Source organism: Numenius arquata, chromosome 8 (assembly GCF_964106895.1).
Source record: "Numenius arquata chromosome 8, bNumArq3.hap1.1, whole genome shotgun sequence".
NCBI classification, from domain to species: Eukaryota; Metazoa; Chordata; class Aves; order Charadriiformes; family Scolopacidae; genus Numenius; species Numenius arquata.
Genome location: NC_133583.1, coordinates 13,121,255 through 13,147,510, shown reverse-complemented (window position 1 = coordinate 13,147,510; position 26,256 = coordinate 13,121,255). Strand labels below are relative to the sequence as shown.

The 26,256-nt window shown below is 40.4% G+C and overlaps 1 protein-coding gene across 2 annotated transcripts in view; it reads right to left on the bottom strand.

Annotated features, from left to right (window-relative positions):
• EEFSEC (eukaryotic elongation factor, selenocysteine-tRNA specific) overlaps positions 1–26,256 on the bottom strand; it is a 126,962-nt gene that overhangs the window by 22,844 nt on the left and 77,862 nt on the right. For both annotated transcript variants that reach the window (XM_074152014.1, XM_074152015.1), the window contains one exon: positions 18,442–18,598. In XM_074152014.1, coding sequence (XP_074008115.1) covers positions 18,442–18,598 — 157 coding nt within the window. The remainder of the gene's footprint in view (positions 1–18,441; positions 18,599–26,256) is intronic.

Below are 26,256 nucleotides of genomic sequence, written 5' to 3'. Positions count from 1 at the left end.
CTTTTCCCAGAATCATGCCAGACAAGAACCCTGCATATAATGCATACACTGCCAGAGCTCAACGGCCTTCTGCAAAGCGCCATGCCTTTTTTTACCCTGTATTGAGATAGACACAGATTGTGGCTAGTTATTTAAAGCATCGGAGCTGTTTGAATTCATTCTTACATCAAACACATTACTTTTGTCACTCCCGTGTTTTTTTTCTTTAATTATCAGTGTAACATTTACAGAAAAACAGTCCTGCGAAAGTAAATAGATTCCTCATATAAGCAACAAATTAAGAGAAGCGAGGATCTAGATCTCGGGAAAGCCATGATTATTACATCAGTTCCATTTTTAGCACAAGCCCCAAGACGTGCTGACATAAAAAAAAACAAAAGTCATGGAAATATGGAAACAAAGTCTCAGGGTATTGTTTTGTACCAAAACAGATATTTCTATTTTTAGGGGAAAAAAAAAAAAACCCCAACAAAAAAAAACAAACCAGGAAATGTATTGCTGAACCGTGACTGGTCTGGAAAGGGGAGTTCCCCAACTATGTAAGATTTGTCAGCCTCACCCAAAATAAAGCAAGCACGGTTGGTTGTTTTTAAAATCTGTCAGGACCAAGCGACCCTGTTAAAGGAGTTAAAGTTTATTCCAGTCTCTTTGGTTGTCCTGAAGCTCCTATATTTTCTTTGTCACTTCTACAGTCTAGTCTTTCACAAGAACCTCTGAATCCAACCTCTAAGTTGCTTCCTGCCCCATGTCTCTTCTATGTCCGAGGGACCAGGACTCACACATACCGAAAAAGGGGTTCCTGCGCTTTGTGTACCCTTCCCTAAAAAACTTGGGATGAGACAAAGGACACCATCTACAATCCCATATGACAGAAGTTTGCTCTTCAGAAACCAGTGATCAAAGGTAGTGTCATAATGTACAACTGACCAAATAAAAAACCAAAATCATACACTTTCCTTCTAGATACTACAACTGTGTCTGGTAGGAAAAGAGGGGAGATCAGCAACTGCACTGGGATACAAAGAGCCAGGAACATGAAGGAGTGTTCCAGGTGCTAAAAACATTCACTTTTCAGGACCTGGAACACACAAGGATCATACACAGCTCTCCCAAGAGCAGCCAAAATGCACACGTCGTCTTGGGTCAGTGTTGAGCAAAAGCCAGCGCTGAAATTCATTAAACCTCTTTGGACACACCACAGTGAAATCAAAAGGCGTGGATGCTCAAACTGCAGCTCCATCTTCCTCCGAACACTACATCCAGCATTCCTTTGTATCGCCTTGGCTGCGAGCCCACTGGTTTCACCACTGAATGCTGAGACGCGCTGTAAAGCTTTTATATTTGTGGAAGCACATTGAGAAAATGCCAGTGCATGTCTGAAATGCCACCAGCCTGTATCATCTTAAGATCACATGCAACGTTAAGAGAAGACTGATAATGAGCACAAGAATAAAACAGGTCTAACAAACCCAATTTAAAAAAGGAAATAAATTTATAATTACTGCAGTCTTTCTCCTTTTCATGATGACCAAATACGGTACACACTTAGATCAGCTTTCAGCTCTCAGCAAGGCTGGGGGAAGGGGAAAGACTCATTTAACAGTTGGTCCCATTTAGTCATACAAAGCTGGAAGGAAGCAAAAGGGTAATAATTTAGCAATGAAGAAACTCCAAAGACCTAGAAAAGCATGGCAGCCTCCAGAGATGTGGTCTGCCAAAAGGCTATTTTGGGGACAGATAGGGCTACAAAGCTGCTATTAAGCTTCAATCCTTAAAATAAGCCCATAAACTCAATAAATATTTATCTGGAAGGGTGGCAGCCCAATAAAAGTTTTATGAATGTTTTAAAACTGCCCTGTCAAGGGGCTGGCCACTCAGTCACCTCCCTCCCTCCTCAAAAACAACACATGCAAGAAAGCGGGCCCGTGTGTCAGGTTCCCAAGCAGGAATGACAGGGCAGCCTGAAAAATGGCTCCGCACCTCCTGCATCCCCTGGCCAAGCCAGCAGAGCACACACGCCTCCCCGTCCCTCCCACCGCCACAGGGACCAGGACTACCACAGGAGACCAGCATCTCTGAAAGCCATCACCTGCCTCCACCCGCTTTCTCTGAGATCTTTTCCTCCTCCCTGGTAGTTATCACCTGCTGGGGAAGGGGGGGGAAAAAAAAAAAAAAAATAATCGGTGTATATAAATAAGGGACATCATGGGGAAATACAAAACCAATCTGCTTTTAAAGTTTGTATTTCTAAAAGCATCTTGGATCCAGAGGTCATAGGAACACACAGTTTGTGCTCCTCGAATGAACTGGTCACTGTTAATTTGGCACTGGCTTACAGAGCTGGACAGTGGGCAAAGCGTAAAGGGACAAGAAAAGCCCACTTCGGACTTCCACGCATCCCGTTTTGGTTAAGGTTCAAGAGGAAAATCAAGTTGAAGTAATGCAGACAGTGAATTTCAGTAAAAGAATGTAAAATTCATTTATGAAACTGTGTGAAGCCTAGAAATGTCAGACAGGAGAGGGATGGTGCTTCTACCTCCTGCCACACATTTTTTCCTTTCTTATCTCCCCACCGTCGCCAAATCTAAAACTCTACACAAACCTCGGCCAAAGGAAGCTTGGCACCTTCCTCAAAATCCAGGGGAGGAATAATCACAGGCAGCAAAATCAAAATTGGATGGAAGATAAGAGCCAGAGACCAGCAAAAAAAACTGTTTGCAGCCAACCAGACTCTCACCGCTCACATGCAAAACCCTTTCCCCAATCATCAGGTCCAATTATTGGGAACAACTTACAGAAAAATGGATTCCAATTTGTTCAGTCATTTCGCTCTTCCCAGGCAGCGCCATCCTACGTGGCACCTTTAACTTTTTTTTCCAAGTACACAGACTTAAAGCCAATGCAAAATCCCTCCCCCCGCAAAAAAATAGCCCAGCCTGGTGGCAGAACAGAGCCACCCGCTCCTGAGGCGGATGCTCCGACACCCACTGGAGCAATGGAGCGCACGGGACTCCCCGGGCTGGCGGCGGGGATGCGAGGCTGTGGCCAGCCCAGGGATGGTTGACAAGACAGATGTTTCCTGTCACCAGTGTCATGTTTGCTTTGTTACAGATTCATTTTTTTATTTTAATGTATTGTGTTACTCCATCTATCTTATTGAATTGTCCGTCTTGTAAAACTCTTTTAATCATGTTATTTTCTTCTTATCTGCATTATCTATGATTATTTATACTATTATAATCTTGGTTTCAAACACTAGTTATAAACTTTGTTGCAACAGTTATTAGACGGGGACTCAGATACATGCCTACAGACACAAGATGAATCCTTCATGACTGCTCTGAAGCACTCTGATGTGACTTTGTTTCCCCAACACACTTCTCCACCAAAAGGAAAAAAAGACTAGAGGGACAAGATCCAATCTGCCTTCCCCCAGGATCTCAAAGCAGCAATTTTCCTGAAGATGGCACAATGCTGTCCTGTATTTGAAGCCTCGTTGGCCACTTCTTTCTGGGGGAGCCGAGCAGTTGCTGAGCCAGGGTTTGGCAGGAGTAAGTGCTCTGTTAGATTAAGTTTCAGCATAATGTTCTCGATAGGAATCGGAGCACCATCCCTAAAGTGCAACGGGAGGGTAAAACGCCAACCATCAAGATGGATGGTTTGTTTTTATTTTTATAGAGATTTTCTAAACCTCAACTTTCACCTCTCAGCCCCCTCCCCCTCCTGTTCTCAGTCACCTCCAATAGCCCATCTGTCTGCTTCATTTAATAGAAACCTATATTTCCTAGCTAATGGATGCATTTGGCTAAGAAGATAATCTCTTTGTGTTCGCTTCAGTTGTCACATTCCTGTTATCATATTAATACTGATTAAATACGAAACCCAACATTTAAGTCAGACCCCACACACTATTTAAAAGCGACAAGATCTTCATATTTTGTCTCAGCCAGCATGGAAGCGGCCTCCCCCTCCCATTCTGAACACCTCACCTTCCAGCTGGGATGCCACCCATAGGGATTTTTACAGGACAGGATACTTCAACAGCACTGTCCTATTTGAGACCACCAGACAAAGTTCAAGTTTCCTGAAAAGCTCTAGGACTGGTAAAAACCTATCCCAAGACAACTATGACATCGCAGGTCAAGCAGCATGACCCCGGGGGTGACAAGACAGGAAGGGTCAGTAGAGATCTTTGTCTCAGAAGCATCCAGCGGCAACTCACAGCCTACATTTGTGCCTCAGTTTCCCCCGTCTCTATGCAAGGATATTTCCACAAGCTGTGATGTAGGTGTGCAGCTACTTTATTAGTGTCTGTTTGGGTCCGTGTGGCTACAAGACCTACAGAAAAGCCCTTGTGCCTACAAGGGCTACAGAAAAATGAAGTATGAATCACCACACATCAAATCAGTGAAAACTAATTCAACAAATTCTGGGATTTAAGCCAACTTCATAACATGTCACATTTTAAAAGCAGCCAGTCACATGCATGATAAAGCACACTTCTAACCCTGAGCAAAGTCATCCTCAAATTCCAGAACAACTCCACTCATCATAACCACATTTCAACAAGACCCAGATGAATTTGCACTGTTCCTTTCTCACTTCTCATGCGACCACCGTGAGTCTCTGTGGAGGAGGAAGGCTGGGATATGACAGCCATGGACACAAACCTCATGAGACACATTCTAACTTACAGTATTGTTCTACATGTAGCCATTGCTATTTTTAAAATAAAAATTATTAACATGGCTACTTATTTATTCAAGGTTTATTCTATTCAGTTTAACGGACTACCACTGCCGTTTAATAGAAGCACAAATTAGTAAGACTTAACCTCAAAGTTCTGGTGAAATCAGTCATGTATGTCAGTGATTTTTCAAAACCGCAATTCAGTAAGAGCTTAAGTTAAGAGTACTAGTCATGTTTGTGTACAAATGTCAACTCTGAGAATGGAAGCACAGTAATTCATTACATATACTACACGTGCAAATTATTTACGAGTTACTGAAGAGAGACCCAGTGTTCCAACCGCTCTGATTCCACCCACCTTTCCTAGAGACAAGGTACGAGCTGAGGACGCCCCACTCAGCGGGTACCTTTCCTGAAGAAGGGATGCGACACCTCCTGAGCAACTTTGGAGCAGATGAGGTTATACCATGGTCAGGAAAGCTCCCCTGGGATGTCAGGAAGGCTAACCTAACCTTCTGAGATCCGTATAAACAAACAACTGAACATGGAGAGCCTTGAACCGAGGGACGGCTGTTTACCTAACCCCTGAACTGCAAAAGACATCAATCCCTGCCTTATTAAAGAAATGCATACGCTGGCCAGGCATGCCTGCTTGATCAGCTCTCTCCCGTTCACAGCTTCTCCGGGGTCGAAGGAAGTTCCAACAGGCCCTGTTCCATAAATAAAATCCTTCTGGCTGGTGATAACTAAATTGTATTAAGACTGGCTCAGACAGCTTCAATTAGAAATAATCGGCAGGGGTGGACTGAAATACCCTCCATCAATTTGCTTACAGCTGGTCTTTTCCTCCTTTTCCATCCCAAACCAATTCTAACTACCTGGTTCAATGAAAGGAGCAGGGAATCCATAACATGCTTCCACTTACTATGCGCGTAATCCATATGTATGCGTCCCAAAATCAAAACCACATCTCATATAGGAGTAAAAGCTTTAAGTACAGAGAGAATCAACAGGTCTTTAAGGTAGATTCCTGACCATCAGCAAGCAAAACCAGGAAACTCAGATTCTGAATAACACAGACCCTTTCCCTGTATTTACAGGATTTCTCTCTCTCCTTAATCATCCTAAAAGCAATGATTTGTGTATATTACAAAGCCATCCTTTAGAGAAAGTAAGGTTATTCCACCAAACTCATCTGCAAAATTCTACAGCACAGTCTCCTTACCAGTACCAGTATTTTTTTCTGTAAGATATTGTGCTTTAATAAAGATGTTTAAAATCTGTTGTTAATCTACCTATAATTTTTTCCAAACGCCAAATAAAATTGATTTTTTTCCTGTACTTGTAAGAAACAAGTTCTAAATGAGAATCACTCCTGCTTTTGCTGCAGCATACAATTACTCTGAAACCTAATCATATATTTAAGAGTAAACACTAGTGAAATGCACAATGATCAACTGGACAGAAATAGTGAAGTTATTCTATTTTCACAGGTGTGAGAAATTAATTTCATTTTTTACAGGCATATATTGGCAAATATTAAAAGATAGATATATTTTAGAATTTTCTCCAAAAACTTTCATTTCTATTTGGCCTTCATATGGCTTAGTCTATAGAAAAGGGTTCTTAAAATACTCAACTTCTTTTAAAAGGAAGAACAACTCAAGACAGAGCCTGGGTCATTAAACCCAAGCTTAAGTTTCACTTAGAAAAATAAAAATGCTGATAATTTACTGAATAAGCTAATCTTGCTCTGAATGTGCACAATTTCAAGACAGAAAAATAAAAACCACAACTAAAGCCAATTACACTATATCCTCAAACTACTTACTTAGAGCATAACAAGGCAAATATGAGGAAAAACTAGGAGGAAAAAAAAAAGTCAGGGACTGGGGAACCAGGCATCAATTTCCACATGAACTCCAGAGGGACTATAATCTTTGTACATCTTCTGAGGAGGTACTTGTGAGAACAGTCGATTGTAATGAGCCATGAAAAGAAAATCCTCAATTCATGATGTACAGCCTGCTCCTGTCAGCAGGAACGTGCATTCTTTAGCACGTTTTCAGTCCTTGAAAATGTCTTCTTTCTCTCGTGCCTGTAGTGTTACCTGGCACACGCTGCTTGGCACAGCCCCTGTTACCATTGTGCTCACTTGAAAAGATAATTCATTGCAATCATAAAGAAAACAAATACATATTCTTCATGTTGTATTCATATTATAATCCCAATCCTGATGAGCTGATACTTCAGGAACATGCAGGCAAACGCTCCCTTGTCTAACACATCCATATATTAACTGGTCAAATTAGAAAGAGGGAATATTATTCTTCTTTCACAGATGGAAAACTAAGGTAAACAAATGCATTCAGAAGTACCTGGCAGAAAAACCATGTACTGAATTAAAAATCCTCAGGTGCACAGCAAAGGACTGCACCATACAAACAATCTTCTTCATTTATACACAGACAGTTTAGGATAAAAAAACAGAGCAATTGAAGGGATGGCACAGGTCCATTTTCTTGGTTCAGGGTTCTATAGCTGTTAATATATTGACTTTATAAAAAAAAAGAAAAAAGTAGCTGAGTCTGCTCAGGGTTGTGTGGGCACAGATGGCTGGCAGAGGAAGGTGCTGTAGGAGTAAGAAAAGGTAAATGGTCAATTGAGCGTGGAGGGGAAAGCAGAGAGAGATTAGGGTAAGACATCAGGGGCGAAAAATGAAAGGGGGTAGCTCAGCAGTTGTAAGAGGGAAGAACAGGGTTCTCTGAATTACCAAATTCTCTTGATTTCCTAATGTGGAATACTTGGGGAGGATGAAGAGGAGAAGGGTAGGGGGAACTGAGGGCTCAGAAGTTTAAAAAAATTATTATGATAAAACCCACAGCACAAAAGTACACAAAATGAAATTCTTGTGACTGAAGTTACAACCTCAGACATTAGATGACTTTTCTAGGCAAGATGATGTTTTTCTCTACCTACAACTTTTATTCCAGGTATTAAGTACTTTTAAAGCATTTTCTGCAGCTTTTAAAAATGCAATAATACTGTGGTTATGGGCAGGAAATGCTTTTGTTACTTATGTATAATATTATACAAAATCATGTTACAGCAGACCCCCCCAATCAAAACAGGTCTATTGAAGCTCCAGTTATTTCCTATTCTTTATTAAACACTGAAATCCCTTTGTGAAAACACAAACCAAAGACCGCTTTACACAGACTTCCTTGAAATCAATGCACACTATTAAAGAACAACTATTTTTTTGTCCCCGAACTCAAAACAGGGATCAGCCTCTCAAGGTTAATGTCCCTGTCACACAACAGTTCTCACATCCACTAAGCGCTGGCCACTGTTGCGAGTCAATACTTCAAATAGCCTACAATTTGCAAACCACAAAGCTCCATGCCTCCAGGAAGCCCCCGTGGTGTATGTTTTTACTCAGACTTCAAAAAGATATCAGAACAAACACTGGTGGAAAGGGAAGGTGAAAGGCCCAAGGGATGAACGATCAAAATCAAGTAAATAAGCACAAACAGTTTACAGAAAGGGAGAGAAATTTCATTGCAAGAGGGCAATGTGAATGCACGACCTACCCTTGTGGAGATGTTTAGTAAGATCAAAGTTAAATTACGGAAAGGCTTGGAACATAAGTATTTTCCACCCAAATACTGCAAAGCCACGAGTGAGGACTGTAACATCCAAAGACAGCAGCATCCCGCTTGGCACATAAGAAATCAGAAATAAAGATGAAGGAAATAATTCCTTCTTTGCTATTGTATAAACAAACTACAGACCTGGGAACACAATCTAGATCTCATGCCTTCCACCTCCTTGCTCTACATAAGCAAGAGGGCTCTTGGAGAAAGCTGCCTACCAGAAAGAGGACAGAGCGAGTTCCTTGTGAACAGCTCACCCTGAATTCCCCAGCACATTTTTTGGAGCATTTAACAATTACCTTAAAAGTACCATGTTCTGGCAGTTCAGTCCCATAACTGAATCCAAAGGGATTTTCTGAATCCCTCACATTTAGCTGTACCTACATCAGCTAAGTCCTTAGCAAGATAAAGGGCCCTTCCCGCCCAGAAGTACAACGCTTAACTGGGCAGCAGTGAAACTTCACCAAAACTGATGGAAAAGCTGATTTTACATCTATTAGACATACATATTTTGTTACTCTTTGGGAGAAACTGTACTTGGTCCCTTTAGTATTCCTTTCAAGGGACACACTGAAGCACCCCAAACCTGTAGAGGAAAGTATAGGGGTTCTTACATTGAGCTAGGTGAGAATTAAACCAAAATGGATATTCCCATTTGCTCTAGGAGATATAAGCTATTACAGGATTTTCTCTTTTTTCTTTGTTCTCTAAGGTTGTTCAGCCAAACTGTATAGACACATAATAAAAACCACTGCTAGCTATATTCTTTCTCGAGGAAAAGAAAAAAAAAAAGAAATGTTTTCACACTTGAAATTACAGCAAGAGTGTACTGAATTTGCAAAATGAAACACCTAAAAAGGACAACAAAAAAACCCAAACAGAAGGTAGCACATGCATCCTGCTCCTGTGTGTAGTCCACTAAACCTCTGCTGTATTTCATGAAAGTAAGAGTGATTGTGTTGTCCCAAGCCATGTTCTAATCCAAATTGTTTGCAATTTCAGCAGCATAAATCCAGTGCAGTCAAAATTAAACACAGAATTTGGTCTGTAAGGAACAGGATATTTGGTCTGTAGTGACCCCCAGCTTTCCTTCAAAAAGCTAACCTACAGTAAAAGAACTCCGTTTAACAAAGGATTTCCTAAGCACATTAGGCAAGGCTCGTGACAGCCTAATAGGGGCAGTTTACAGAAGAGCAGTATGAAGCCGAAAGATATTAGATAATTTGGAAAAGGTCACCGGAGAAGTTAGTGGTGATGTGATGGCAAATACGAGCTCAGAACCCAGCAGCCTGCTCAGCTACATCAATTACAGACGTGTCCTGCCAGTCATCGAGGCTGTGCAATAGGGTCCCAGTAGCTCACAGTTGCTGCTGTAAATTAATCAGAATTCAGCAACGTAGCAGCTCTAAATACGTAGGATGCTTCTTTTCTCCCAGGGAATGCAACTTTCCACAATAACTACATTCCCCCAAAATAACAAAGCCTGGATTAACTGGAAAGACTTATGACCACAAGAGACCCTACACAGAAGTAAGGTTATAATACACAGCAGCGCTACCAGCGCTCAGTTTTACCACAAATCTCAAGATAAGTGCACTTCTTTTGAAATCCCAGATCTTAAAAACACGCAACTGAGTGCAAATCTCAGCTTATTTAATTTATGTATCTAGCTTTTGTGGCTTAGGAGAATCTTATATACATGGCCCGAGTTTATCTAAGAAAAGAAACAATCTTCACAGAATTTTTTTTTTTTTTAATAGAAGAAAAATCATTCTTTGGGGGCTTACCATTGTGAGTAGTTTGGACAGCTGACTACCAATGTCATTGCCAACTGAAATAAAAACGGTTCAGTTTAAAAATACTTGTAAAAACCCACAATCATCTCCCAAGCTCTCCCCACACTATCAGATCCATGTTTTATCCTCAAATTAAGACAAATCCTAACTCCAGCATCTTTCTATTTTGCAACAGGGATCTGAGACTTATATTTAGGATACTTGTAGAGCAATTGCTGTTCTTGGAGGCAAAAAAGAGAAGCTGTTAATTAGCAGGCACTTGGAAAAGCCTATTTCAGCAGCTAAATTCCCTACAGCCTCCATCTGCAGAGAGCAATCTCGAGCACAGAGATGGACTGGATGCTCCCTTCAGCCCTTCCTCTCTAGAGTTCACAATACACCGCCACCAGAGGATCCACAGGTCAGAAACAAATCCCCTCTTACCCTGCACAGCCCTACAGCAGCCTGGAAATACTGGCAGAAATATCGGAGGCAAAATAAGCTGTTACTGACATAAGATTTCAGAGACCAAGAAAGTCGGGGGGAGCAGAGGGGACAGCAGCAGACTGGAATAAAGAACAGAAGCAGATGGGAGAGAGGGAAGAGCATTAGCAGAATCCAGTCAAAGCAAAGAGGGGCTCGATGGAGATTGGCAGCTAATATTAAGAGAAGAAAATGTAAGTGATCTTTGAGGGAGATTTTGGGGGGATCCTCACTCCCCCAAGTTGTAGAGGTTCTGTAGAAGATACTCATGCTATGGTCAAACAGATCTCATCTGCTGGAATTACTTTTCTTTTTTTAATAGGATTTTTTTCTTCCTTAAGCTGCACAAATAATTAATTTCTTATTTACAACAGGACTTCAATGAAGTGCAAAAAATAAAGGAGCTGATTACTCACTGAGGAGAACAAAATAGTGTGGGACAGCAGGTCAATTAAGAAGTAACACCCAAAACCAGCAATGTTTCCCTTGTGTGTCAGTGTGGGGAATGCAATCACATAATTGGACCTGATATCAGAATGCATCTGCACAATGGAGAGCTAATTAAGATATTCTTTTTTTATATTCCAAAGTTTTAAATGCTTAACTTTGTCACCTTAATACTCTTACCTTTTCAAACTAATTTTCTTTAGATTGAGGAAGTGCCTACATCCTTACTGCTTTCAAAATACAAACAAAACGCCCACAAAAACATGCCTTACAGAGTAGAAGTAATAGAAATAATCACCTAAGCACAAACGCAAAAGCCATCAAAGGCCAGAGTTCAAGCTGGGTTTGCTTTAAGGCAAAGCTCACACTACTGCAAGTCTACGGTGCTTTGCTATCCAGGGTAGGAAGAAGGGTTCAGCACACATTGCTCCGTGCCACCATTGAACAACTGGGCAGAGAGCAACACGGCTTTTCCTGAAGACCACCCATAGCCCTAGTTTTAAGGGGAGCGCAATGGTCATCGTTTTATGTGACAAGTAGGGAAGAAACACAAATTACGACATACGGTGTAGGATCACCAGTGGTCCTTCCATTGCATTAATGACACTTTCCTACAGCTCCACTTGCACAGACACAGAAAGGGCTTGAGGGGGGGGGGAAGCTCCATTTCATTCTTTTCAATTACCCGGTAGACCACTGTGTAGCTTAAACTGTACCCAAAACAAGGACTTACACAGGAGCTGGACCTTTTCCTTTCCCAGAAGCACTCAAACGCTACATCACCTGATGTCTGCTAATTTATCATCCGCATCTGCCTGATCCCAGAAGAGCAACCTGCTGAAGAGACGCTCCAATGGCAACTTGAAATCCAAAGAAGAGTTTTAACCTCCCATGGACAAACCATCTACTCTAGAGGCAATGACCGGCTGCCTCTGAAACCAGTCTTACAATCAACACATCACTCTTTCAAAGCCCTAAGTTTAGAGACTCAGTCCTGCCATTCTGCAATTACAGTCAAGACCAGGATCTACTGATACTAACATGAAGGCAGCCAGTCAGTTAATGAGTTAACACTTCCTTGACTTCTGTTTTCATTCAGAAGGAACGTGCACAAGTCTTGACTTTGACTCTACAAAAAGAACACTCTAAGGTCAATAAATCTGGATATTCATCTCCAAAGGTCAATATGGGCTTACAGGATGTCACCACTTAAAAGGTAGGCTTGATTCCTTCAGGCCAACCTTTTTGTGTAACTGCAGTACAAGCTCCTAGTTCCTATGTGGTCACCAGGACTTTCACGTCGCTACAGTTTAATCCGCTCAAGAGGGGATCATACAGGGAAGTGATGCTTCCCTGGCAACAATCCTCTCCCAGCCTTTGTCCATACTACACCAGCCAACTTTCACAAAAAGGAGAGAAGGAGATTTATGCTTGAAGTACCCCTTAAGGATTTTAGGTTTTGTTTGTTTTAGAGAGTAGGGGAAGAGAGACCGCGGAAGAACAAGCAGAGCTAATCTCCAGCTTTTAAATAAAACACAGCTACACAGATTTCTTCGCCCTTGGGCTTTTGTTTTTCCTCTTGACTGAAATCCTGCTCAGCCTCACCTGATACTGACAGGGATGGCAACCCACCAGACCTTTGCAGCCAACAATTTTTTTATTTTCTTTTATTAAAAGAGAAGCCAGGCTGGGCAAACATGGACATTAAATATGCCTAAATTTCATTTGGCCTAAGAGAAGAAGATTATCCTATTTTAATGCAACACAAGCAAAGAATTCCAAATGTCAGGATCTCCCACAAAAAAGTATGCTACTTAATGACAGGATGTTTAATTATTCTCAGTGAAATGAAAAGGCTTAGACTGCCCCATTCCTGCTGATGTCAGTCAGGACTGCCCTCCAAGTTACAAAGTTGGGAATATGATATTTATCTACAGTCAATTATTTAGAGCTTGTCTCCTACAGTTGCTCAAAAAAACCCCTGTAACTAATATTCCACAAATGCCAGCTATGTTGGTGTGTTGAGAGCTACCTGAAGAAAGTGAAACACCCATTGAATAATAAAAAAAAAAAAGAAGTATCAAAAAAGAACAAAAGATATTTCTGAAGGGGGAAGTTATAGAAAACAATGTGATACACAAATTATTTCACTGTTGCTTTTTTCCATTTTTGCTTAACTCTAATTTCTCTACACTATCTAACCTCTATTTGACTTCCTTGCTTAAGTGGAGTGCTAAAAAAAAATAACTGATTTGAATCCCACTTTTAAACCCACAATTTTTAACTGGAATTGAAATTATGCAGCATAGTGCAGTTCAGCCACAACTCTTACACCAAAGCTTTCCCACCACATCATTAACCACTTCGCAAGACAGTGTGGGATCTCATCCCATGAGAAGAGTATGTGGCAAAATAAAAAAACCACCAAACCAAAGACACACCATCTCCACAATACATTAAAGGGGAAACATATTCAGCACTTCTACCCTTAATTTCACAAATAATAATATGAGAGATTCTCAAGAATGAGGCACATTGGTTAATTCTTACCACTTTAAGTCATCTCATACCATCACTGCAGGATCCCAGAGGCACCGTGTCCCCTGAGCTAGGGAGGACACCCCTGCTATTACTTCAGAGCAGATTTTTATGGCGCATTCAACCTCTCTACCATGGCAAGCAGTAGAAAGAGTGGAAACAGACTTGCTCTCTCATATGCAATAACACTTACAAATGCAAGGCAAAAAGTTACTGGCAACAAAAGACAAGTTCACAAACAAGTTTGCCTTCACCTGTTTTAAGAAACTTAAAACTACCATTATCCTGTACAGGTAAAAAGAACAGCAAAGTAAAAAAGCTTGTATCCTAATACTCTTATTTGTATCTTCTCTTACGAAAAGTGTGCCTTTTATTACATTTAAATTTGCTCAATTCAGAAGTGTGTTCAGCTGCTATGACTGTTAGATATGCACGGCTTCTTTCACATTAAGAAATAAGGTAGCTTTTAACTCGTCTCACGTATAGCAATTTTTACTGTATTGAGTCAAAAAGAGAAGAGGAAAATTGCAGTCAAACACACCGTAGCGCCTCAGAGAGGACGAACACTTTACTTGCAACTAGCCTGTAAAGAGAGACAGAAAGGAAAGTGAACTATGCATGAAATACCACAGATGCTCCAATTAGATTTTAAAAGTCACTACATTTCACAATAATTAAGCAGGAGACAAATGCAACATGCCAAAACCAACGAAATGGGCATATCTAGAGCCAATCTTTTACAAGATGTCATAGGACACATCAACAGATCATGATTTTGCAAACTAAGCAGAGTTTTACAGGGTTAATTCTTGGGTGACAGTTAAACAAAATCCACAATTAGTACTAAGTTATTCAAACAATTCACTGAACTTTCCTCTGAATTTCGTATCAACTGGCATGACATTCCTAGGTGCAATGTATGTTGAAATAAGCATTTTTCCAAAGACTATCATTGTTAGCTTTTGTCTTCTTTAGAATAAGACACTTTATATATACAGTTCCTGCCTCCCCAAACTTGTTCTTGATGTCAAAGGTGAACAATACATTTCACTCATTTACCTTGACCATATAATGCAGCGTCCCCATTTACAACTAAAACAGCTGCCACATCACCCACCTCAGCAAGAAGCACTTCATCAGTAGCTCGCTCCCTCTCACACACACGAGCATAACTTACAAAGCACTGTCATTTAAATTGCCTTTCAAATCCTGTTTGGTTTTTAAGCAGCTTGTTAAACTAAGCAAAACTCTCTTATGAGTTCAGAGATTATGTCCTCCTTTTTACGCATTTGATCATACACCCAGTTTGGAAAGTAAGCGTCACCCTGTCAATTAACGTGCCTTGAAACTTTTTCCTCAGCTAAAACACACACAGCTCCACAATCTGGCCCTACAGAATAGCAGGTCTGCCAGCAAATACTGGGTTTTGGGTTTTTTTTAACTAGATGCTGCTGCAAACAGCCTAAAAAGTAGGTTATACCTTGTCATTCAAGCAATAAAAGCGTGCCTGACCACAAACACAGAAATGAGATGAAAAATACATTGTCCTTTTACTTTCCACCACCCTGCTGCCTGTTTTACTCTGACACAGGCACTAAGCAAACACCCAGGCAAACTGCACGACTATTCTCAAAATGGAACTACATCTTCTTCCTCCACACAGATGATCTGGCAGCGCAAAAAATCTCTGCTAAATAACATCTCTCAATAGTCAAGTTACACTTTGCTTTATTTCATGTTATTAGCGTTACTTCTACCTCCTTGGACCACCCTAAGGGATTCTTCTCCATTATGCTCTTCAAATACTTGCAGATAATCATATCTCCCACTTAGACATCATTTAGCCAAGTTTCATGCATTTCTTTTCATCTTCTTTCCCTCATAAATCAATCCCTTCAGCCTCTCCAGCATTCTTACTGCTCTTCCCTGAATTTCTTCCAAATTGCTGACATCTTTCAGCGACTGAGGAACTTCCAATTCCATGCTGTACTCTAGATGTGTTTTTTTGTACTCTAAAGAAAGATAATTAAGCTTTTCAAGAAATATTAATGCTCCAAGTCTGGAATAAATATAAATCAGAGATTGCAATTATTTTTTTTCCAGAATGGATAGTAATTATCCCCATTTCACAGAGCAGAAGAGCAAGAGAGAAGCATCTGACTTATTGCTGCACACAAGCACTGCCAGAATAAGAAACAGATCCGTGTTCTGCCATTCCCAGTTGCGAGGTCTGCCAAGTTTCAGCCCACAGACGTAAGACAACGTTCCCAGGCTGTGATCTATAAGCAAACACGAGCCATTTCCAAGTGACTGTGGAACAACACTTGGGGAGCCCAGCGCTTGCTCGTGTAAGCGGGCACCACCCTCCAACGTGCCCTGCTCTGCTGTTACCTTAAGTAGTCAGGACAAGTCTCTGAAACATCTACCTGATTTTTATTGCTATGTCGAGGTCTGTTTCTAAAACCAGCCCTCAGCTATCACCAGGTTAACACCCGAACGAGCTGTTCGGTTCCAGAGGTTAAGACTGGTTCTAAATACGAGAGGACTGACTGACTGCCAGGCAAGTTTTCTACTTGCGTGTTTCCTTCCCTTCCCTCCCGGCTCCCCGATACGTTTGAGAAGGAATTGCAGGGAAATAACTTCAGAAAAATTAAAAAGAGCTCTTCGCAAAATAAATCTGTAAGAGAGACTATATGAGGAGAGGCAAGGCTGAAGAATGGGCGGGAAGGGAAAGGAGAGCCTGATCAGTTAAATTTAATAAAAAAAACACCAAAAACCCACAAACAGGATGCAGACACATTAAAAAAGCAACACTGACCTAACAAAGGAATGTGAACTGCAGTTGACTTAAACAGCATCACAGCAATAGCCCTCCCCCTACACACAAATCTCTGCGACTCTTAAAGACACAGGTTTTTAGGCTCTTCCAAACTCTGTGGTTCTTTCCCCTGCTACCCACAACGTTGTTTGATACTCTTAGCTTGAGCTAATTTAGCTTATTGTCTTTTTTCCAGACATCAAGAGTACCCAAGTTTGACCCAGACTAAAGCAAAGCAATCTAAGTTGCATTATTCTGCCTACCTTAGAGAGGTATTAAATTCTAGTATTCCGCTCCATGTTCTTCTGATTGAAAGAACAAACTATAAAGGGTCCTCTGTTTCATGGTCTGCTGTTAAACATCTGAAGAGTATAACCGAGATTAGATAACAAACACCTTGGTGAAAGGTATCATTTCTTCCCACTAACTCAATATACAGTGCAAAAAGCAATTTTCTAGATCTGTATACAATTTTCTTAACATGAGTGCTGGTTCGCAATTATAGTTCCTGCTTACATCCACGATGGTGATAAGAGGCTCCTTCTTAGGCTTCTCCTCATCACATGAAGAACCATTTCCTACACCCGAAATCTGGAAATGGCAACATAAATGCCATCCTCCTGTTGCTCTTCTCTTTCATCATATTTTTTCCTCCAGGAGAGAAAAGCTACTAAACCCACTACATTTTTAAGGAAGGTATCATCTTGATTTTCAGCTTGAACCCTTTTCAGCGTTAAGGTCATTTGCACATCATTTTACCACCTACCTGAAGGTACCCACCTCAGTGAATGCTTAAAAGCTTTTCTATACTAGAAAACGCAGAGCATACATACATCTGGTGCAACTTCTTTCTTTAAATATGCACTGTGCTTGCTAATTAGGCTCTCAGATCTATTTGCAAAGTCTAGCATTTAATGACAAAGCTGGAATAACAGCTAGCATAGAACACAGGAGGTTTTTGGTCTAGTCAGAAATTCTTATCTTCTGATAGGAAGAAGAAGAAAAGAAATTTGCTGAGGGTCAAAATTAGTGCAGTTGCATCGAGCCTTAAATTAAATCAAATATAGTCCATCTTCTGCAAGAAAATCAGGAAACTTCAATCTTCTCTATCGATCAATCTCTGTGTGATTGTTTGCTGTCATAGAACATCATGATTTCTTTTCTCCACTTGTACCACAGAAATAATCTCACTCATCTCCCTAAAGAGGGCAGAGGATTAACTAGTGACAAATGAGCTGAAGACACTACAGAAATACAAAGTAGTTCTAGTATCGTTAAAATCTTATCCCACAATCTGAGTTAAATGCAGCACCTATTACTGCTTTTTGAAAAGGCTCAGAACAACTTTCCTAACTTAAAAGGAAGACAAAAAAAAGCCAGTAGTGACACTTATAAACTCTAGCACCCATCATTCTCCATGCTCTAACCTAAGGAAGCATAAATCCTTGCTGTAATTCACCAAGGATGAAAATACAGTAATATATAATTTCATAAAAACAGGAGACACAAGCAATAAAAAAGCCTCTCAAGATCTCCAAAACCACATTTATCAAGCAGGTTTTGCTTGAAGGCAAGTCAGGTAATAACATGCAGAACAGAGCCAATTTAAGGAACTTGCATCCACTCTACTATATTAAATAAGTAGCTACAGGTAAAAATGATGGCAGGTTTGCTTTCCTTTATTTGTTCAGAAGAGTTCTGGTGCAAATCATACCTATTTTGAAAGGAGAGATTTCCACAAACCTTTCTGAACAAAGCACGACTTCTATGTTACTGACACTTAACAAGAAGTCATTTTAAGACCTGAATTTGTTGACACGGGAGATGTGGCTTCGGGCCATTCAGCCTCACACTATAAGCCACAGCCACCATCACTTAAATTAGAGAGGTACAATCCACCAAATCACCAGTGGTCCAACTGGGTATGTGCTGATTTCAAAACTTCAGCAGACTACAGGTAACATTCAGACTTGCAATATGGAAAGCTGCTCTACGCTTGACATAGATTAGTATTTGTTAGCTGATAAGCACCCACCTGGAAGTCGGATTTTAAATTTGCCACTTTGTCCAAAACCACCGTCTATTATTCCATCTTCTCCTGTAGATAGTTTGACTTTTAGACCCACGAAAATCTGGATGTTTGTTTCCTTTTTAAACAACGAACGACCAATCACACTGTAATCATCCATCACCTGCAAAAGAAATAGGGCTTGATGAGTCTACAATCTAAAGTGACAAGAAAAATTATACCCATGAGATACACTAAGTTTGGTGACTTCTACCATCCAGCCCTTAGAGAACCATTTACCCCCAAATGAACAAAACTCTAGATGAGTCATCAAAACTGCTGAGTTTAAGGCAGTTTGTGTCTAAAACTATAGAAGACTTTGTGAATTAATATATTTCTGCTTTCACCCCCTTTCTTATAATATAGGAAGAACAAAACCTACACCAAAACATGCTGTAAAGATCAGTTAATTAAAATCTTTTTTCTGCTTTGAAACTGCTTTTTTTCTGCTTTCATGTTTCCATGAAAGTCACTTAAGTACCTACGCTCACAAAAAGTTTATTCCATTACTTATCCTACAGCTAAGTACATTATCACCTACATAAACATTCTCCGTCTCTGAGCTCCAGACTTGCACTCCAACAGCTACACTTCCAAAGAAATGACAGAATTACTCACAGTTTCTAAATAGAGCCTTTTAAATATTCACCTTTACATACACATTGATTTGTTAAACTAAAAGCCTTATGACCATTGTATCCAATTTTAATTTCAAGGTTTGTAACCCAGTGGGAAGAACCATTCCAAGTTGAATTCTTAATTAAGCTATCAGGAACAAGAGGCAGCAAGGTTGGTGGGTAAAAGGAGATAAACAACCCTCCCTCAGGCATTACAAATATAAGGTGCAGTCAAGTGAGCCTAATCCTGTAGGTGTGAATATCCTTGTATACCTAACGCCTGGAGTTAGCCTACCTTGTAGCCGTGGCAAGAACATTTATTTACTTGTCAGAAGAAATAAGGGGATATTACTTAAGTCTTTTCAAGTTTTTTTGGTGGGTTTTTTTTTTTGGGTGGCAAAAGTTAAAGCTCTTCTTCATATCTTAGGAGCGATTTTTAGATAAACCTAAAGGTTTCAAAGACCAAAATGACTTAGAACAGTAAAGAAGTATAACCAATTTTGAACACTCCCCTTTATTTGGTTTAAAAGATGGCTTAAAGCATTGCTGGTTTATTAAGGTACTCTCCCCTTCCCTGAATCCTCCTCCATGAACAGCAGTGCATATACAGAATCAAATCCCTATCATTATTGTTTAGTATTTTGTTATATATGTATGCCTCTATTTTAATGTCAATCTCAGCATGGCAGTAAACCTAGCATCAGAAATTTCATTTTTGTTTTGTTTTAAGTGGGGTTTCCTTGCTTGGCTATAAACAGCCTTGAAAGGGCTGTGCAATATTAGAGAGCACTGGCAGGACCTCACCCTGTCCCACACCACGTGCATATAGAGGATGAGAAAAGTCTACAGCCCTTCTTCCTTCTCTTGCATTGAAGCTGTGGATGCCCCATCCTAGAGGTGTTCAAGGCCAGGCTGGATGGGGCTTTGGGTAACCTGGTCTAGTGGGAGGTGTCCCTGCCCATGGCAAGGGGGTTGGAACTAGATGATCTTCAAGGTCCCTTCTAAGCCAAACCGTTCTATGAGATGACAACAGTACAGGCAGCTCCACTCCCAGCTGGGTACAGAGTCGAGGCTGCAGGCAGAAGCATTCAGATGTCCCAACAGTATTCGCTGCCTGAACATCCATTCCTCATCTTTTCCCAAAAGGTCATGTTTCTGGGTTTTTTTTGGTGTGTCTGTCCTCAACCACCCCCTCAACAAGCACTGCTTCAAAATAGCTTGTGAACCATTAAAGGCAGTATCACTGCTTGGCAACCTCTGCCTTAAATTTAAAACTGAATAATGGCTTTTACCAGAGCTACTGATAACAGGTGGTGGTAGAGGGGGAAGATAAGCTTTCAGGCACACGCTTGCCTTTCTTTGGGTCTGAAATAGAAGACTAGCAGAAAAAGACGCTTTTAATTCCAACCTGAAGCAGCACTTACATTCTCAAAACTTACTTCATTTTTCTAGTTGCGTTAGCTGGTGAAATAAAAATATTACTTCTTCCTATAAATCTTTTATTCCTAAAACAAGAATTTCAAAACTGAACGTTCCTCTCCTCCACCACTGGATACGTGCTTCTTACCCCTGTGTTTGAGTCTCTTACGCTCCAGTGAGGATCTTTCATCTATCTATTATTTTTGCAGTTATCCCCCAAAATGGCACAGGAAGCCAACTTTAGAGACAACGTAAACATCTTTTATTCTTCCAAGAGCACTTCAAAGTTATATTTAACTTAATTAAAAAGGGAATTACAGGGTAAGCAATCATACTAGGCTAGCATGGTTCAGTTCAGAGCCTCCCGAGCAAGGCTGTCAGAAAAAACTCAGACTGATATCTGTGGACAAGTGCTACAGGCATCGTGTACCTTTGCGTAAACTGGTAATGATAACCTACAATTGATTATTGCAGCAGCAATAAAATCTATCACCATTAGGTATGCCATAGTCATTTAATACCTCTTGATTTTAAAACCCTTCATCTTTTATAAGTAAATGTGCTTTTTAGGGTCTTAGTCTCGTGCACACAGTTTAGGAAAGTATCCGAGGGCTCCAGCTGCACCGTTCCTTTCCTTCCAGTGGTCAACTTGTTAAAAAAATCCTTCCTTTAGCCGATCGATGTGTTCTGTCCATATCACCATTATTACTGGGGCATCTCCACAGATGGAGAACAACTGCTTTAGGAGTGCTGAGATCATAAGTGATTAGAGACTTGCCTGAGTGGCTGTTTGGAATGAAACCTTTATGACCCGAAGTCTCAGTCTCATACACCAAATACTATATATCCCATCCCATCTTGTCCGTCACCCCCCCGCCTGTCATCAATTTATGCCTGACGAAGACTAAATAATAAGAGAATGCCTGATGTGACAAGAACTAAGGTAACTGATCAGTAAAATAGTAAAATAAATGGGTGAAGGAGAGATAATTGCTACGAAGGAAAGCTCATTTTCTCAACTTTAAGACCATATTAGAAAAATAAAAGAAAAAAATTTGGTTTAGTCTTGCTTTGTCAAAAGGCAGAGAAACGCATGTTGTTCTCTCCAACTGAAACTCAACACTTCCAATTACTTTACCAGCAATTTACCTCCAATCGCTGGATTTTAAGTTAATCCCCTTTGAGTTCTCAGAACATCTACAATGGCAATCACTTTGCCTATTAGCTGAACAGCCTTTTGGGAGATCTTTCTGTTTTTCTCTCAAACACTTTTTTTTTTTATAAAATATTATTAACTTAAAAAGCCAAACGCCGCAAAGACAGTAAGGGATACGCAGTCTGCTCTGAAGCAGCAGCAAGGGGCCTAGCAATGAGGGCAGACTAATTTTATTAACTTCAGGGAAACTTCAAAAAGCTTTAGGGCTTTAATGCCAGACAGAGACGACCCCAAAAGTCAGTTTAAGTGCTGCATAAACAAAGGATTAGGGCAAGAAAAAGCTGAAGGCTCCTTCCATTTCTTGTTTATATTGTCATATGACCTAGTAGGAGTGGGAGAGGGCTGCCTCTCTGACTTTAATCCCCCATGGTGTACAGTGGCGTTTCAGTTCACTGACCTACATTACGATAATATTTTTTTAAATTTATGGGCAGAGGTGCAGCATCAAACTCACTTAAGGACTTTAAAAAAAAAGAAAAGAGGCAAGGGGGGAGAAATACCCAGAAGAGAAAAATTTTCTGGCTGGTGTCGTCTCCCCCTCTCACTTAGGTTAGATCAGCAGCTTAGAAAGGGATTTCAAGTTCAAAGGGAACGTCTCTGTTACTCTTGTTTTATGGCTTAGACCAGAGGACACAATAGCACTGAGTTTATGAATTATCCCTTCCCACTTGGCTTTTGTGTTTGCAGGAAAAAAAATAAACAGCACTTTATAACCATAGGTGAAGTATCTGCATCTCTGGCACATAACACTTCTGCTAATACCAAGCAGTTAACAGAAAAAATTAACCACCTCACACTCCCCATCTAAGCAGTGCTTGCGCTACCATATATTGTTTGCAAAACCACAGTTAATGTTACATGTGTTGGTGTTCAGTGCAAACTGTAGTATAATTCCAAGGAAAAATAACGCTGCGATTTCCCTTTGAGCAGGGATAGCAAGCTGTACTGCCCAGCCTGTTAAACTACCCTCATTTTTAAGATAACTTAGAAATTACTGTCACCTGAACACCCTCTCAAACAATCCATCACACACATTTTGAGAGCAAATAACTCCGTGTCTTAACAGATCTGCAGGAAAAAAAAAGGGGGGGGGGATAAGAACAGAAACACACAGGAGGAAACAAAGCGGTGCCAGAATGAGACGGGAAATAAGAAAAGGTTTGAGACAGAGAAAGTAAAAGCACTGAATGTTAAATACTAGAAAAAGACACACAGAGAGAGAACAACTTTTTCTAATTTAATCTAAAATTATGTGCTTTTAAACAGAAATAATTTTTTTTAAAAAAAGGATAGAAACAGTTCTGAGGATTATTCTCAGCAAACTGATAAACGGTCCATTGAAACCAAAGCAGCAAACAACAGGAGGGGAAACAAAAAGAACCTATGACTAACACTGAAAATACAAAGTATTTTTATTACTTTTTTGTACTTGAGAAAAAGTACACTCGAGACACCTTCATCATGATCAGTGACAGCTCACTTACTTCTAGAAAACAGTTTTGAGCACTTTCCATTTCTGTGTCAGAAATGGGAATATTTTGGAGGCTGCAAATTCCTGTTTCTCCTTTTTTAAAACACGGCTTCATGCATTGAGAAAATGATGGTAAATGAGGCAGCAAAAAAGGAGGAAGGAGAAAGGATTTCACCGACAATTGTGTTTGCAGCTTTTTTGATTCTCCAAAGACTGTTTTAGCTTATAGTTTGTTACTAAGAACTAGGTGATCGACTTGGTACAAAGAACAAATGATTTGGTCAGCCACACCGTTTCCTTACATCAGCATAAAAGCATTAAAGGCTTTTCTTTCTGCAATTCCCTCCAGCACTAGAAGCTTTCGGTTGTGTGCTGGGCTCTGAAGACTTTTTTTCTCACCATCCTCCAACTAAACAAACTAAACTTCTGCCTTTGAACATCCATCCAGGAAGAAGGAACAGAGAGGAAAAGTTCATCTTCAGTACTTCACCTCTCATTACTGCTGTTTTAATAGAGCAAGAAGCCATCACAGAGACATCTTCGTATATCCACTAACTTTGGTTTTCAGGTGTTTGTCCCATCTCTCTCCAGCCTACGTTACTTGTATCCAAGAAACATCTTCCTTTCTCTGCCCTTCTCTTCCTTTCTCAGTAAAGGCATGGTTGCATGTGAGAATTTCTAACAAGTAGCCATAAACACCATGCCCTTTGCTGAGCATTTTGCCATCACTATAACCTGGTTAAAACCAGTACAGGAGTGGAAGAGGAACTTTCAGTATTGACTCAGGACAATAAGAACTGCATAACCAGACTGGTTTAGATTTAAAACCTCTGTATGTACGAGTCAGAGTTCTCCAGGCACACACTGGGTACAAACAGGGCACTAATTTCACTATATGCCTCTACAGTGCAAGTTTCCTTCACCTCTATTTGAAGCTTAGAAGGACTGAATCCCAAAAACCACAGGCACTAAATTCCAATACAGCCTAGTTCAGAACAGGTTCATTTTACCAAGTGAGAAGAAACTGTTCAATGTCATGATTTCATTAATCTTTACACCAATCTATGCTGTGTTCCCTTCACGTAAGAAAAGCAACATCAACAGAGAGAGAAGAGGGGAGGCTACAGGCTGTTATTACATATGATGCTGCTCAGGACCCTCCATCTCCAGACCAGCCAGACCTGGCATGAAATGCTGTAAAGATTAAAAACCCTGTAATCCTTACTATCCAAGCACAAACCAAGAAAGAGACTGTTCTGTAGAGCAGAAAACCTGTAGATGCAAAAGTCTCGACTTGGCCTCGTGAGAAGGACTCTGAGAAGACTGACAAGCTGGAGATGCCTCCTCCCAGGCTGCGGTTCCAAGCAGCCAGAAGGACTCTGGTGGTACCTCCATGACTTGAGAACACTCAGGCACTTTCTGCCACAGTTAAAATACTTTAAAATAGCTGAAATTTCAGGTTCTGAGATCTTAAACATCCAAAAGGAGCCATCAGTAAGTCTGTCAAGGATCATTTGAAACAGTGAATAGATCCGGCACATAGCAGTAGCTCAAGTATACTGACAGTAAGTTGATTTGTTTGTAAAGGAAACTGCCCTCAAAGAGCTCGGGGAGGGCAGAGAGGAACAAAGAACAGAGGCTTACAAAATCCTCAGTGGAAATTAAGCAGGTAACGAGGACAAGCTTGTGAATTGCTGCCTGAAGCAACTGAAGCCAAGGGAGAGGAGAGAGCCGACTCTACAGACTTACATCCCCTTCTGAAGGCACCACCTGGACCCACAAACATCCCAATCTGTCCCCTCCTCTAACGTTCTCTAACTCCAGTGTGTGGATCCTCTGCCCAAAGCCCAACTGTCCATCATCTCTCTTGGATAACAATTTCTCTCTGCCATTTGGTGAACAAGGTTTGTGGCATCAAGCAATACAAGCCTGTGCTGAGTGTTTGTACCACAAATCCTAGTGAAAGTGTACAGTAGAGGCATGGCTACAGTTCAATACTACATAGGTTTAGTTTTACCTTTTTACTTTAAAAATGCCTAGGAAATTACATTTATATAAAACCTAAGTTATTTAAGTTACAGAACTGGGCACTTTAAGAAGTTAAGAAATGCCAGATGTCCACACAACCTTATTCCTGTCCCTCTTTGATATGCCCTGTGATATATTCTTTAGATGACCACATCCAAAAAAATTTCAGAGAAACCCTGCCTTATTAAGTGCACAGGGTAGAGGCACAGGGGAACAGAATTAATGTTGCATAGGCAACTGTAAATCTGGTATTTCCTAACTTTCAAGTGCTTGATTTTGCAACCTAAGTAACATTCTTAATTTATTTTTGTATCCAATAAATAAAATGGTGTATTGGTTGCCTTGCTGACAAACCGATTCCCCCACAGGTGACTCTTACACAACCTCAGAAAAATCAAGACCAGCTGTCCATACACTTGTAAGACCCAAAAGCACGTCTGTATTTTAAATTTAATAATATAAATAATAACCATAGGTGTTACTCAAACCTTGCAAAATTCTACTACCCAGTCATGTGAAGCAAGCCATTCTTTTCTTGGTGAGCGAACAAAATACCAGCCTTATCATATGAGCAAGCAAGCAGATTCTGTGACCTGGTACACTTTTATGAGAAATTTATTCTACTGTGTTAATCCATACGTTGTGTCAGTCAGTAAACATCACTACTCTCTTCACAGTACTAACAGAAATGGTATTTCTGTTTAACGAGCATCCAGTTCTCCCTTCCCCTTCCTCACTAAGCTTCTCAAACCCTTTTACTGAAAAACTAAACAAAAGCCAATAAATAAATGCATCTTTTATATTCCTATTTTACAGTGCGTTTTAACTAGCAAATGTGCTGTGCACTTTTATTCACCTGATTGCCTTCATCTCTGCATTATTACTGTATTTAGCATACCATCAGCAGCCAAGCAGAACCAAACAAACTCATGTTCAGACTTCAAAGCAGGAAAAATATTAATTGTGGCGTCTGCATGTTTACAGTAGATGGAGTGACATCCACCCACTTCTCCCAGCCAGAGTCACAGAAG